The 15,800-nt window shown below is 52.6% G+C and overlaps 1 protein-coding gene across 3 annotated transcripts in view; it reads left to right on the top strand.

Moving 5' to 3' along the window:
- Nucleotides 1-15,800, top strand: part of MGAT5B (alpha-1,6-mannosylglycoprotein 6-beta-N-acetylglucosaminyltransferase B) — an 80,733-nt gene that overhangs the window by 20,925 nt on the left and 44,008 nt on the right. For all 3 annotated transcript variants that reach the window (XM_008011610.3, XM_073004991.1, XM_008011608.3), the window contains 2 exons: nt 14,267-14,382; nt 15,015-15,088. In XM_008011610.3, the coding sequence (XP_008009801.3) occupies nt 14,267-14,382; nt 15,015-15,088 (190 nt within the window). The remainder of the gene's footprint in view (nt 1-14,266; nt 14,383-15,014; nt 15,089-15,800) is intronic.

The raw sequence follows: 15,800 nt of genomic DNA, 5'->3' as shown, positions 1-15,800 counted from the left end.
AAATACACTGAGGCCCAGGTCTCCCGTGCCAGGTGCATTGAGCTGTTTTGCAGATGCAGTGAGGAGGTGCAAGGCTGGTGCAGGGCAGTGTCAGTCCTGGGAGTTGGCCGTCTGACCTTGGGAAAGCCGCTGTATCTATCAGATGTCCCGGGACCTTGGGACCCAGGCAGGCTCTTGAGGTCACAGTGCCCATGGGAGGTGGCTGAACCCACGGGAGGTCACTGTGATGGGTTTGGGCCCACCAAGGGGCGGCTCCAGCAGGCAGGGAGGGGAGAGCTCTCAGGGAACACACCTGATAGCCTGGGAAGTCACTGTTCCCTCTCCCCATCCCCGCCCAGAGCTGTCTGCAAACCCCTCTGGTGTCAGAAGCTGTCTCGGGCCACCGTGAGTACCTTCACTGGGATAGAGGCGTGTGGTTGGCAGGTCGGGGGCCTCTTTCAGCCAGTGCCACCCAAGGGCAGCCCTCCACCCCCAGGGGCATGTTCTGGATTCCAACGGACTTTGCTGCAGAGCTGGCTGAAGTAATAATTATTAATCATCATAATAATTAATGATGATAATTAATGACAATAGTAAATAATAGCAGCCACCCTCTATTGGGCACTTCTGAACTTTGAATGTCACCAGCAGCTTGGTAAGGAGGATCCCGTCTAGGTCTGAGCCAGGCTTGTGCTGTTGGCACAGCCCCGCAGTGCTGAGAGCCGGACCAACCACGTGACAGCCACGTTTATTGGGGATGGGATGTGAAAAAGTCCCAAGTTCCCAGTGCAGTCCCTGCCGGGCTGGGAGGGAGGTGGGATCCTTCAGGCTGCAAGTATGTCCTGTTGGCCCTGAGGGCTTCCTGATCATGATGAATGTCTCCAGCTTTTCTGTTGAAGGCAGGGTGGGACCAGAGACCTTCCCTCCCCTCCTATTGGCCGTGCTGTGGGTGCTCTCCTGGCCTGGCTTGGGGAATAACCTGTCACTACAGGATCGTGTGCCAAGGCCTGGGCCAGACTCACCGCCACCAGGAACCCAGGCCTCACTGAGTCCTCGGTCTGAAGAGGGACAGTGAGTGGTGGATCTCAGGGTCACCCCCTCAGCAGGGGCGGTAGTCCTGTCCTCGGTCCCTCTGAGCTGTTGAAACCTCGGGTGGGGCAATTTCAGGGCTGAGAGACTCACTGTTTTCTGACGTGGTCCATTCTGTCGTTGGGCAGATCTAACTGGGACTTCATCCAGAAGGGGGTGAGACCTAACTTTGACTGAATGTCCATTATGAGTAGTGATAATAATGATAGTAATAACACCACCAATAATCATTAAAGCTAGGTATGAGCGCTAGATATACGTAAGTATAGTTATACCTATAACTATGTATAGGTGTCTTAGGAGTTCAGGCTGCAATAGCAAAATTCAATGGCCTAGGGGGCTCATAGACAACAGACATTTCTTTCTTTCTTCCTTTTCTTGAGACAGGGTCTCCCTCTGTTGCCCAGGCTAGAGTGCAGTGGCACAATCACAGCTCCCTGCAGCCTCTGCCTCTCAGGCTCAAGCAATCCTCCTGCCCTGGCCTCCTGAGTAGCTGAGACTACAGATGCATGCCACCATCCCTGGCTAATTTTTATATTTTTGTAGAGATAGGGTTTTGCCGTGTTGCTCAGGCTGGTCTTGAACTCCTGAGCTCAAGCAATTGGGCCACCTCAGCCTCCCAAAGTACTTGGATTACAGGCGTGAGTCACCATGCCTGGCCTCAAGCATTCATTTCTCACAGTTTTGGAGGCTGGAGGTCTGAGACCAGGGTGCCAGCATGGTCAACTTTGGGGGAGGGCCAAACTTTGGGGGATGGTCAACTTCTTGCTGTGTCTTCACACAGTGGGAAGAGGCTAAGAGAGCTCTCTGGGACCTTTTTTTGGAGACCGAGTCTCCCACTGTCACCCAGGCTGGAGTGCAGTGGCACAGTCTTGGCTCACTGCAACCTCTGCCTCCCAGATTCAAGCAGTTCTCCTGCCTCAGCCTCCTGAGTAGCTGGGATTACAGGTGCACACCACCACACACAGCTAATTTTTGTATTTTTGGTAGAGATGGGGTTTCACCATGTTGGACAGGCTGGTCTCAAACTCCTGACCTCAGGTGATCCACCTGCCTTGGCCTTCCAAAGTGCTGGGATTACAGGTGTGAGCCACCGCGCCCAGCCAGGGGCCTGTTATAAGGGCACTAATACCATTCATGAGGGCTCCACCCTCATGACCTAATCACCCCTCAAAGGCCCCACCTCCTAATACCATTACATTGCGGGTTAGGATTCCTTCCTTCCTTCCTTCCTTCCTTCCTTCCTTCCTTCCTTCCTTCCTTCCTTCCTTCCTTCCTTCCTTCTTTCCTTGCTTCCTTCTGTCCCTCCCTCCCTCTCTCCCTCACTCCTTCCCTCCCTCCCTGCCTCCTTCCTTCCTTCCTTCCTTCCTTCCTTCCTTCCTTCCTTCCTTTCTTGCTTGCTTCCCTCCCTCCCTCCCTCCCTCCCTCCCTCCCTCCTTCCTTCCTTCCTTCCTTCCTTCCTTCCTTCCTTCCTTCCTTCTTCCTTCCTTCCTTCCTTCCTTTCTTTTCTGGAGACAGGGTCTCCCTCTGTCACCCAGGCTGGAGTGCAGTGGTAAATCTCAGCTCACTGCAACCTCCGCCTTCTGGGTTCAAGCGATGCTCCTGCCTTAGCCTCCAGAGTAGCTAGGATTACAGGCACCCACCACCACCCCTAGCTAACTTTTTGTATTTTTAGTAGAATCGGTGTTTTACCATGTTTCCTAGGGTGGTCTCAAATTCCTGAGCTCAGGCAATCTGCCCACCTCAGCCTCCCAAAGTGCTGAGATTACAGGCGTGAGCCACTGCACCTGGCCCTGCGGATTAGGATTTCAACATAGAAATTTTGTGGGGACACAGACATGGTTCATAGCAGCAGGCAAGACAAGCGCCTTCTATTACTTACTCCTTCGCACAGCAATCCCAGGGCTGCCTCCTTTGACAGACAAGGGAGCCGAGGCTCAGAGAGGCTCATGGGTCCAGGACATGCAGCACAGGGCCAGCCTGGTGGCCTGGCTGGCTCCAAAGTTCTCGATGCTTCGAACACAGGTTGTTCCTCTTCTAAGCCCTCCGTGGCCCTAACAGGCCTTGAGGAGGGCAGGAGGCTTCCTGGAGTGTGTCCCCTGACCCCACTGAATAAGAAAAAGCCAGCACAGCAAGGCAGGTGTGGTATCAGGGCCAGGAGGTGGGAAGTCTCTTTTTGAGACAGTGTCTCGCTCTGTTGCCCAGCCTGGAGTGTGGTGGCTCAATCATGGCTCACTGAAGTCTCAACCTTCTGGGCTCAAGCAATCCTCCCACCTCAGCCTCCAGAGTAGCTGGGACCACAGGCATCTGCCACCACACCTGGCTAATTTCTGCATTTTTAGGGGAGATGGGGTTTCACCATGTTGGCCAGGCTGGTCTCGAACACCGGACCTCAGGTGATCCACCTGCCCCAGCCTCCCAAAGTGCTGGGATTACAGGTATGAGCCACCATGCTTGACCAGGTCTTTAGAAGGAAGCTCCAGGACTGTGATGGGCCAGTGGCCTTTGCCCCCCAGTGAAGCCCCAAGTGCCGGGCAAGAAGGAAACTGGCAGACCCTGTGTGGAGAGGAGAAGGTGACCTTAGGCTGGTCCTAGGGCTCCAGATGCAGGGCACTGGCACAGAACATCTGGGGTCCCCAAGGCCACCCTGAGGTCCAGTGATTTGCTAGGAGGACTCAGAACTCAGCACAGCCACGATCCTCACAGTGACAGCTTATTCCTGTGAAAGGATATGGATAAAAATCAGCCAAGGGGAGCGGCGCACGGGCGGGGCAGGGCCCTGGAGATCTGCATGGAGCCCCGGTGTCCCTCTCCCGGTGGAGCTATGGCAACGCTTGCTCTCCCAGCTATGATGTGGGACAACACGTGTGGGTGTTGCCAGCCTTGGTGTCCAGCGATGTTATGGGGGCTCAGTCTCAGAGGCATGACTGACCACTCAGGGGCTGATCTCAGTCTCTGGCCCTTCCAGAGGTCAAGCTGAGGCGGCGTGGCCCAAGGCCCCCACCATCAGTCACAAGGAAGCACAGACTGTCGGGGGTGGCCCAAGGCCCCACGTAAACAGGGACACTCTTATCAGGGGGACACTCCAAGGGCTGAGGGGTGAGCTCCCGGGAGCAGGTCCAGGGCCGGCCCTTCTTTCGGATGTGTGGGTGTGGACATCCTGGAGCTGCCCAGCTCACCTGTTACTGCACGCACAGTATGGGCTCCTGGGTACCTGCGTGTTCTTCCCTCTTGCCCTTGAGTGGCTCAGTGATACCCTGTGATGGCGCCCCAGGGTCACCCCACACAGACACACCCTAGATTGCTCTCCCCTCTGCCCCCTCTGCCTGATAACCCCCCTCAGGGTGTCCTTGAGGCTGGGCCTGCGTTTGGTTCATCTGTGTTTGGTTCCTCTGTGCCTAGAGCCCAGCACCGAGCAGGCACATGGTAAATATGTGTGTATGCACATGGATGATGGGACCTCCTCTGGGGACACCCCTCCTGAGCTCTCCAGCCTCCCCTCTCCCTGACTCTCACGGGCCAGGTCTTCACTGTTCATATTCATGCTGCTCTGCCGGAAGCCGCCGGTTCAAGCTCACCTGGGTTAACAGCCTTCCTCTCTTAAAATGCATGTAACGAAGGCATAAAAGAAAAGAAAGGAAAATGTACTACAAGCAGGACCAAAGGGCTCAGGGGCATCTGCACCAGCTGGAGAAAGACTGGGTGCACTTGGTGGTGGCAGTAAGGCCCAGTGGATTGTCCCCTGTCCCCCCTGCTGGGGTAGGTAGAATTCAAGGTTCGTACCCTGGTAATGGATTCTACAGGGTTAGGGTGGTTGTTGCCTGGGAAACTCCTTCTGCCAGAGCAGCTCTGGCCTCACCTCCTGCGGGGCCTTTTGCTCAGTTTTGGGCTTGATCCTGATGTCCTGCCCCCACCCTGTGCATGGACCCCTTCCAGGTGAAATGGTGCATTCCTGCCTGTCTCAGAGCCCCGCTGTTGGCACCACCTTCCTGGGGTGTAAGAGGTGGAAAATGGATTTTCTTCTGGCAACCCAGCATGTCTCAGGGCAGCCTTTTCCGATTGATTGAAGACAGTGTTCCATTTGTAGCTCTAGGCTGCTTCCTTTGCTGAAGACCAAGGCCTGGAGGCCCCTTGTAAGCTTGTAGGCGCTGCAGTTGTGTCCAGGCATTCATTAGGGCCACCTGGCTCCCTGTTCTCCACCAGGAACGTTGTCTCCAGCTGTCCCTCTCCAGCCATGTTGCCTGTTCAGCAGCCTTCTGTGCTGGGCAGCATGAGCTTGGGGGCTAGGTTGCCTGGTTGGACTGATTTTCTCATTTAATAACTGTGTGACCCTAAGCAAATCACTGAGCCTTGCTGTGCCTTGGTTTCCTTCCTGATCTGTCCAATGGGGGCATTAAGAGGGACCAGGATGTTGTCATGGGCATTAAACGAGATCAGAGTATAGAAAGAGCTGGACAAGTGAGTGCTCAATACCTGTTGGCTATGTAACTGTCATTATTATTAGTGGAACGGTTTTTTCGTGTCCTCCTAAAAGTCTAAAAGAAGTCTTGCCTCCCTGGGCGGCCTTATGACGTCCATAGAAAAGATTTTAGGCTGGGCACGGTGGCTCATGCCTGTAATCCCAGCACTTTGGGAGGCCGAGGCAGGTGGATCATGAGGTCAGGAGTTCAAGATCAGCCTGGCCAAGAAGGTGAAACCCCATCTCTACTAAAAATACAAAAATTAGCTGGGCACGGTGGTGGTGGGCACCTGTAATCCCAGCTACTCAGGAGACTGAGACAGAGAATTCCTTGAACTGGGGAGGTGGAGATTGCAGTCAGCTGATATTGTGATAGTGCACTCCAGCCTGGGCGACAAAGTAAGACTCTGTCTCAAAAAAAAAAAAAAAAAAAAAAAAAGATTTTAAATGGCATTGGTTTCCTAGGGCTGCTGTAACAAAGAAGCACAAACTGATTGTATTAAACCACCTGTCCCTAATACCCTGGCATAGACTGGTACTGCTCCATGGCCTGTTAGGAACCTGGCTGCACAGCAGGAAGTGGGCAGCAGGCAAGCAAGTGAGGCTTCATCCATATTTACAGCCGCTCCTCATCGCTCCCATTACCGCTTGAGCTCCGCCTCCTGTCAGATCAGTGGTGAGATTAGATTCTCATAGGCTTGAAAACCCTATTGTGAACCATCCATGTGAGGGATCTAGGTTGCCTGCTTCTGATGAAAATCTAATGCCTGATGATCTGTCATAGTCTCCCATCACCCCCAAATGGGACCATCTAGTTGCAGGAAAATGAGCTCAGGGCTCCCACTGATTCTACATGGTGGTGAGTTGTATAATTATTTCATAATAATAGAAATAAAATGCACAATCAATGTAATGCACTTGAATCATCCTGAAACCACCCCCACTGCCCCTCTCCCTGGGTCTATGGAAAAATTGTCTTCCAAGAAACTGGTCCTGGGTACTAAAAATGTTAGAGACCACTGGATTAAACAATAGAAATTGATTGTCTCACTGTTCTGGAGGCCGGAAGTCTGAGATCAAGGCGTCAGCAGGCAGTGCTAGGGAAGGATCTGTTCCAGGCCCCGCTCCTGGCTTCTGGTTGTTCCTTGACTGATGGGAGCACAATTCGAGTCTTCACATAGTGTTCTCTCTGTATGTGAGTTTCAGACCAAATTTCCCCTTTTGATAAAAACACCAGTCATATTGGTCACTCCAATATGACCTCATATAATCACTCATTACATCTGCAGTGACCCTGTTTTCAAGTAAAGTCACATTCTTACCTATTGGGGGATAGGGCTGCAACATATGAATTTGAAGGAGGGGTAACATCATTTAACCCAGTGCAAAAATTATATTTTATAATATATGAAAATCACATATTAAAATGTTTTCTTTGATCTACAAGGGTTTTTTTGACCCCTGATTTTTAAAGAAATTCAAACATTTCGAGGGTCCCTAAAATCAACATGGGCCCTGGCCTGTACCTTCTGGCCCTGGTGGAGAAGTCAGTGCTTGTGCTGCCTACCCCACGGTGACAACACCAAGGCCCTGGGTTCCCCACACAGTGACAACACCAAGGCCCTGGGTTCCCCACATGGTGACAACACCAAGGCCCTGGGTTCCCTACATGGTGATAACACCAAAGCCCTGGGTTCCCCAGACCACATTGGCTGAAGGCCATTGGCCACCGTCCTCCCAGTCCAGCCCCTCTTTTTCTTTTCCAACCAGGCATTTCCCAGGCCATAGATCTGTTGCGGTTTGAGGCTTTATGACATCTACTTTTGTTGTCACTTTTAGAAAAACCTCTCAGGGAGAGAAGCCTCATCGTGTATGATTTGAAAAAAGAAAGGGCTGTGCAAATGCTAAGTCCAGTATAATAATAGTGATGCCAAGTAATTCTGTTTTGAACAAGTTGAACTTGTTAAATCAGACAGATGCCATCTGCACTATTTAAAGCCTGTGCTGGCGATAGGTTTTACGCAGACATGCTTGTCGTAGGAAAATTGCTGAATCCCCCAGAAAGTAAAGTGCTTTGCTTTGTATTTGGGCGTATGATGCTTCCTCTCAGGAATGGGATGACTGCTGTCCCTGGGGAGCAAAAGCATTTCAAGCATGTATTGAGCATCTCCTGTATGCTGAGTACTTTACATCTGGCCTCACAGCTAATCCTCACAATAACTCTGTTACTCAGATTTCACAGGAATTAAAGCCTGAGTTCAGAGAGGTTAGGTAACTTGCCTAAGGCCACACAAATGTGAAATGCAGCGAGGGTTTGAACCCAGGACCTCTGACTTCTGGGGTTTCACTCTTTCCAGTACATCTCTGGATAATGTGGAGAGTCACTGACCCAGGGCTTGAAACTCAAGGGCATCCCTTGATTTCTTTCTTTCCTATGAGAGCGGCAGGTGAATTAAAGCTTGGCCTTCAGCAATAGGGACATGGTTGGCAAAAAGAACTTCCTGACAGCAGGAGCATCCAGGAGAACCTAGGCTCGCTCTCTCTCTTTTATTTTATTTTAACAAAATCTTGTTCTGTCACCCAGGCTGGTGTGTAGCGGTGCGATCACAGCTCACTGCAGCCTTGACCTCATGGGCTCAAACGATCCTCCTGCCAAAATCTGAGTAGCTGGGACCACAGGTGCACACCACCATGCCCAGCTAATTTTTAAAATTATTTTTAGAGATAGTGTATCACTCGGTTGCTCAGGCTGGTCTCGAACTCCTGGGTTTAAGTGATCCTCCTGCCTTGCCCTCCCAAAGTACTGGGACTACAGGCGTGAGCCTCTGGGCCTGGGCCTGGACTCTCTTTTGTGATGGATTAAAAACCATTTCCCCTCAATTCTGCGGATGGTGATTATCGTAGTTTCCTAGGGTTGCCATAAAAAATGACCACAAACCAGATGCCTTAAACCAACAGAAATTTACTCTTTCCCAGTTCTGGAGACAGAAGTCTGAAATTAGGGTGTCGGCAGGGCTGTGTTCCTTCCAAAGCTCAAGGGGAGACCCCTCCCTGCCCCTTCCTGGCTGCTCCTGGTGGACGCTGGCAGTGCCTGGCCTTCTTTGTCCTGCAGATGCATCGCTCCACTCTCTGCCTCCTTCGTCACATGGCCTTCTCCCCTGGGTGTCTGCACGTGGCCTTCTTAGAAAGACCCCAGTCATTGGACTTAGGGCCAGCCTGATCCAATATGAACTCACCTGAACTAATTACATCTGCAAAGACCCTATTCCCAAGTAAGGCCTCTTGCTTGCTTGCTTGCTTTTTTTTTTTTTTTTTTTTTTGAGACGGAGTCTCGCTCTGTCGCCTAGGCTGGAGTGCAGTGGCGCCATCTGGGCTCACTGCAAGCTCCGCCTCCCGGGTTCACACCATTCTCCTGCCTCAGCCTCCCGAGTAGCTGGGACTACAGGCTCCCGCCACCTCGCCCGGCTAGTTTTTTGTATTTTTTAGTAGAGACGGGGTTTCACCGTGTTAGCCAGGATGGTCTCGATCTCCTGACCTCGTGATCCACCCGTCTCGGCCTCCCAAAGTGCTGGGATTACAGGCTTGAGCCATCACGCTCGGCCAAGTACACTAATATTAAAGGTAGAACTTGATGGAGTTTTACATATAGACAGATTCACCTACCGAGATTAGGTTACATAGAATATTTCTAGTACACAATATTTCCTGTGTTCCTTCAACGGAAGTCATTCTTAGCCCCTAAACCTAATTTCTACCCTGGCTTCTATCAGCATTACTTTTGCCTGTTCTTGAACATCATATAAATAGAGTCACAGAGTACATTATCTTTTTTTTTTTTTTTTTTTTTTTTTGAGACAAAGTCTTGCTCTGTCACCAGGCTGGAGTGCAGTGACACGATCTCGGCTCACTGCAACCTCTGCCTCCTGGGTTCAAGTGATTCTCCTGCCTCAGCCTCTTGAGTAGCTGGGATTACAGGGACACGCCATCACACCCGGCTAATTTTTTGTTTTTGTATTTTTAGTAGAGACGGGGTTTCACCATGTTGGCCAGGCTGGTCTCGAACTCCTGACCTCAGGTGATCTGCCTGCCTCAGCCTCCGAGTGGGATTACAGGCGTGAGCCACTGTGCCCAGCCCATAATCTTTTTTGTTTGGCTTATCATGCTCAGCATTGTGACTCTGAGATTCATCTATGTCATTGCACATAGCAGTAACTTCATTTTTACAAAAATTTTTTTATGTCCATAGGTTATTGGGGAACAGGTGGTATTTGGTTACATGAGTAAGTTCTTTAGTGGTGATTTGCACCCATCACCTGAGCAGTATACACTGCACACTATGTGTAGTCTTTTATCCCTCACATAAGGCCACATTCTGAAGTTCTAGCTGAGCATGAATTTTGGAGACACTCTTCAGCCTACAGTGATGGAGCCCCGAGCACGGGGCCCACACTGGGCAGTGCCCGGCTCCACATAGGAAAATTGAGTCTCTGTCCTCGAGGACTCAGGACTCCGTTCGGGGTTTCAGGCTGGCCACTCACAACCACACCCACAGCGGGGCAGGAGATTCAGAAAGTGATCTGGCTCTTGCAGCACAGATGGAGAGGAGCCTTGCTCCAAGGAGAGGTGCCTCCAGGAGGGGCTGAAATGGGTTGAGGTCCATTCCAAAGTCTCTAGTTGACCTGGCAGGACCCCTGGCTTGTCTTGACATAGGTTGTTTGTGCCCTGGGGTCTCTGGTTAGAAGGTAGGACAGGCGCCCAGTTTTTCTCCACCTTGCGTGCCTCCTGTCATGATGGGAGCCCTAGAGCCCGGCCTTAGCTGCCCTTGCTGGTCTCCAACCCTGACCCTGCAACAGTGGAGGTTTCCCTGCCTCTGCACTCTGTCCTTGAAATATTCATTCCAGGCTGGGTATGGTGGCTCACACCTGTAATCCCAGCACTTTCAGAGAACGAGGCGGGAGGATCACTTGAGCCCAGGAGTTGGAGAACAGCCTGGGCAACATATTTTCTACAGAAAATTTTTTTAAAAATTAGCTGGACGTGGTGGCTCATCCATATGGTCCCAACAACTTGGGAAACTGACTTTGGATGATCGCTTGAGCCCGGGAGGTTGAGGCTGCAGGTGATCTCGCCACTGCACTCCAGCTTCTGTCCAGGGTGGCAGAGTGAGAGCCCTTCTCTCTCTCCCTCTCTCTCTCTGTATATAAAAAAATATTCATTCCTGTCAAAGGAGCGTCCATCCTGCCCCTGTAGGTCAGCATGGAAAGCAGCTCCACGATCTTCATCTGGACTGATTTCAGAGCCCAGCAGACATCACATCAGCCTGTTTCTTCTTGGGGTGAACCCAGGCATTCTCGGTGGGGGCACATCACTGCCAAAAGGGCGAACACTGGTTCTTGAAACAAGCATATAGCGGTAAGAACGTGTAAGAAATTTCCTAGATGGGCCATAATGAGAAAAGGTTGATGTGCCCTGGTCTAACCCATATCCCTGTGGCTGCTGCTTCAGCCGCATCAATATCGGTGCTGATCACGAATGCAAACAGTGCCGATGTCGCACAGGTGCCGCTGGCCACGCACTTCACAGCTCTCTCTTCATTCAGGCCTCACGATGGTAGCTGCCCTTATTTCTTAAAAGACGAGACTGGTGAACACAGAGAGGCTCAGTGACCTGCCCAGGGTCACACAGCTCATAGGGGGCTGAGCTTCTCTCGTCTCCTTGTGTGGTACTGGTAATGGTAATGAACCTTGATGTGTTTTGGACGGATGAAAAATACTCCTACTTCCTTCTGCCCGAGGACTTTTTGAGCAAACGAAGCAGGTGGCTTTTAAGTCTCATCTCTTTCTTCTTTGCAATCTCACAGAAGGCTGTCATGCATTCAACTTTGTGCTCCAAAAAGCCGTGTCCAAGCCCTGGTCCCCAGGACCTGTGACTGTAACCTTATTTGGATATAAGGTCTTTGCAGATGTAGTCAAATTAAGAGGAGGTGCTACTGGATTTGGATGGGCCCTGGTTTCATGGCTGTGGTTATGGTTTCATGGTTGTGGGTGTTCTTATAAAGAGAGGAAGGTGGACACAGACACACACAGGGGAGAAGGCCGTGTGAAGGTGGAGGTGGAGGTCGGAGTGAAGTAGCCACAGGCTGAGGAACACTGAGGGCTGCTGCTACCTCCGGAAGTTGGGAGGGAGGCCTGGGGGAGACTCCTCCAGAGTCAGAAGGCACTGGCCCTGCTGCTGCCTTGCTGTCTGACTTCCAGCGTCCAGAGCTGCCAGAGGAGAAAGGGTGTGGTTTTAGGCCACCTGGTTTGTGGAGATTATTTCAGTTGCCTAAGGAAACTAACACAAAAGTGGTGGCATTTTTTATTTTAAGAGTTTTATGTTTGTTTGTTTTTGTCAAAGTTTGCCTTGGACACTGAACTAAAGAGTGAGAGGACGGACTGGATTGTGTATACGTGTGTGCATGTGTGTGTGCGTGTGTACATGCATGTGTGCAAGAGTGTGCGTCTGTGCATGTGTGCATGCATGTGCGTGTGTGTGTGTGTCCATGTGTGCGTGTGTGCATGTGTGTGTGCACATGTGTCTACTGGGGTGTGTATACATGTGCACGTGTGTGCGTGCATGTGTGTGCGCGCATGTGTCTACTGGGGTGTGTATACGTGTGCATGTGTGTGTATGCGTGTGCATGCATGTGTGCACGTGTGTGCATGCATGTGTGCACGCATGTGTGCGTGTGTGCATGTGTGTGCGCATGTGTCTACTGGGGTGTGTATACGTGTGCACGTGTGTGCGTGCATGTGTGTGCACACATGTGTCTACTGGGGTGTGTATAAGTGTGCACGTGTGTGCGTGCATGTGTGTATGCGTGTGCATGCATGTGTGCACGTGTGTGCATGCATGTGCGCACGCATGTGTGCGTGTGTGCATGTGTGTGTGCATGTGTCTACTGGGGTGTGTATACGTGTGCACGTGTGTGCGTGCATGTGTGTGCATGTGTGTGTGTGCATGTGTCTACTGGGATGTGTATACGTGTGCACGTGTGTGCGTGCATGTGTGTGTATGTGTGTGCATGCATGTGTGCACGCATGTGTGCATGTGTGAGTGCCTGTGTGCATGTGTGTATATGTGAGTGTGTGCGTGTGTGCATATGTGTGTGTGTGTGTGCATGTGTGTGTATGCATGTGTGTACATAGGGGGCTCATTCCCCATTCCTGTCATCTGCCTTTTGTCCCCTCCACTTCTGTATCTGCTTTGCCCCCACCTGTCATCCTGACTAGTCCCCTGACGTGTATGGGGCTACTGCCCTTTCTTTCCTTAGAAAAGGTGGAGGTGGGAGAGGAGGATGGCTGCAGAGGGTGGGTGGCCATTGAGGGTTTCTGTTATGCCTTCTCTAGTGGGCAGCTCACCAGGCTCAGAAGATGAGGAGAGGTGGGGTTTGCAGACCCGAGCGGAACCCAGGTTGGAAAAATCCTTCATTGAATTCCTGTTGTGTGCAACCGTAAAGACCAGTACCTTGTATAGGGATAAACGGAGCTTAAACAGGGCCAGCAAAGCCACGGGGTGAGGTGAGAATCAAAGGAAACCGAATTAATATGTTTTTAAAAAGGCAAGCAGCTTCCTGGAGAAAGACCCCCAGGGCTATTTTTGTGCGAGAAGATCTGCCAGCCGAGGGGAATCCATCTCAATAGAAGTTTGCAATGAGATAAGTACGACATATGACGGCTAATAAATGTCCCTGAGAGCTGAGTAGTAATCAACACAGGAAATAAATTCTCCAAAAATAGAAGCAACACTGGTGTCGATGGTGAGGTGGAGGGCTGTGGTGGTGGCAGTCACCTCCTTTAAGATCCTGGGAAGGATTTGTTCTCAGGAAGCCAGTGATAATTTACCGGAGTTTTAATACCTGGCAAGTTCCCAGGCTTCTGTGGGTGGAATTCATTTTGGCACAATACGGCCTCTTGGGAGGAAATAGAGAGACAGACTGGGAGAGGCCTGGCTGTGCCTGGGAAAAGGCCTCTGTCGCTTGTGTGGTCCCTGGACAGAACCTAGCCAGGCTCTTCAATGGAATTCGTCTGCCTGTTTCAGCCCCATGTGTTGCCCTTCAGCACATATGCAGTAATGCACAGACATGCCTGCCACATGCAGATAGGGTCACATGTGCAGATAAGGTCACATGTGCAGTCGTGGGCACACATGCAAATGTGATCACATGTGCAGTTGTGGGTATGTGTGCTGTTGTGGGCACATGTGCATATGTGGGGACATGTGCAGATGTGGGGACATGCGCAGATGTGGGGACATGCGCAGATGTGGGGACATGCGCAGATGTGGCACCTGTACAGTTGTGGGCACATGAAGATATGTTCCCTGACTGCTCAGGGAAGGTGGATGTGAGGCCTGGGGCCAAGGGGCGGGGATGTCCACTAGTAAGGGCCTCTCTGCAGATATCATAACACATGCAGTTGTGGGCACATGTGCAGTTGTGGGCACACATGAAGTCATGACCAACATGTGCAGATAGGGGCTTTCCTAGATGTCTGTAACGTGTGTACTGGCTGGGATAGGCTGCCAGCTCCATCTTCTCACCCGATCCACTCCCCACCATTTGGTCTGCTTGGGGTTAGGGTTTGGGAGCCTGGGGTATTGCAGAGCCTGCCATCTTTGCCCATGAGCCTACTGGCAGGGCCCTCCTGGGAAGGTCATCTTGGCCGGTTCTGTGGCTCACCTCCGGCTTCTTCCACTTAGGATGCCCCCTGGGGCTGGCCTCATGGAGCGGATCCAGGCTATTGCCCAGAACGTCTCCGACATCGCTGTGAAGGTGGACCAGATCCTGCGCCACAGCCTGCTCCTGCACAGCAAGGGTGGGTGCCAGGGGGCGGGGGTGCCCTCTACCCCAGGGAGCCAATGAACTGGACGCTGGGCAGGCCCTGGAAGGGTGGGACACCTGAGGTGTGGCTGACTTCTCTTCACAGCAGCTCTCCTGGGTCTTCGGGGCCCCAGTTTAGGCTTTCAGGAGGAGGACTGGGGGTTCACTCCCCCCTACCCGGCAGGAGGGCGCTGAGGACAGAGGGGATCCTTGGAATCCCAGCCTCTGGGGTCCACAGTTCCAGGAGTGAGGCCACCTGGGGAAGGGTCCCCGGGCGGCCCCCTCCAGTCCCTGTGATGTGAGGAGCAGCGAGCTGGGGGCTGCAAACCTCATTTCTGCCTCCTTAGAAAATGCTGGGGACGCTTTCGGTGGGTGCATGAGGTCTGCCCATCCAGGCGGCTGCTGGGTAGCTGTTCGCACCAGCTCCTCACTGCTCCTGAACCCCCTGAGGAGACTGTGGGCAGCCCAGGCCCGGGATGACCTTGTGCGTGGGTTGCGCTGCTGGTGAGCTTTAAGGTGGGAAAGTCTGGCAGCAGATTGTGTGGGAAGCTGCCTCCTGTACCCAGGCCTCCCTCCCTGGGCTCCTCCTTGGACTCAGGACTTCAGCAAGGTGACCTCTCTCTACAGTGTCAGAAGGCCGGCGGGACCAGTGTGAGGCGCCCAGTGACCCCAAGTTCCCTGACTGCTCAGGGAAGGTGGAGGTGAGGCCTGGGGCTGCGGGCGGGGATGTCCACTAGCTAGGGCCTCTCTGTCCAGCCCCGCCCCTAACCTAGGCACAAGCTGGCAGAGGCCAACCTCAAGGAAACGGCTTCTCTGCTCAGTGCATCCACGCCACCCATCAACCCCAAATCCCCCAGGAGGAGTCGCCCTCAGGTGTCGGTGCTTTCTCACAGCAAATAATTAAATCTCTGAGTGTCACCGCCAGCAGCCAGAGTCCCCCAGAGACTCAGAGGAGTGGCCCTGGCCACCCTGTCCCCGCTCTTCCTGGCCCAGCCAAGAGCTGGACACGGAGTCTTCCTGCCCCATCTCTGGGGCCACCGCTGGCTGCATAAAGTCTGCCCCTGTAGGAGCTGTCCACAGCCATGAAACCAGCCCCCTGCTGGTTCTGAATGCCCTAAGGGGTGGGCAGTGGTGCCGCAGACCCCTTCCTCAGTGACCATCTGGGATCACTGCAGGTGGATCCTGCCTGGGCTCCAGCCCTGGCCGCCTTGGAGGCCAGGACCTTGGCCTCTAGCCCAATAGTGCTCTGGTAGTGGGGAGACAGGGACCAAAGGGAGAGTGAGACAGCCAGGACTCCTGGCTCTTTGCCCCAGACCTTTGAGCCAACGTTCTTTCCCAGTCCCTCCTCTTTCCAGACATGAGGGCTGGTGATCCTGCCCCTGCCATCTCTGGGGTCCTTCAGGCAGGTCCTTG

This window comes from Chlorocebus sabaeus, chromosome 16 (genome assembly GCF_047675955.1).
Source record: "Chlorocebus sabaeus isolate Y175 chromosome 16, mChlSab1.0.hap1, whole genome shotgun sequence".
In the NCBI taxonomy this organism is placed as follows: domain Eukaryota; kingdom Metazoa; phylum Chordata; class Mammalia; order Primates; family Cercopithecidae; genus Chlorocebus; species Chlorocebus sabaeus.
This window is presented reverse-complemented; position numbering and strand designations above follow the sequence as displayed.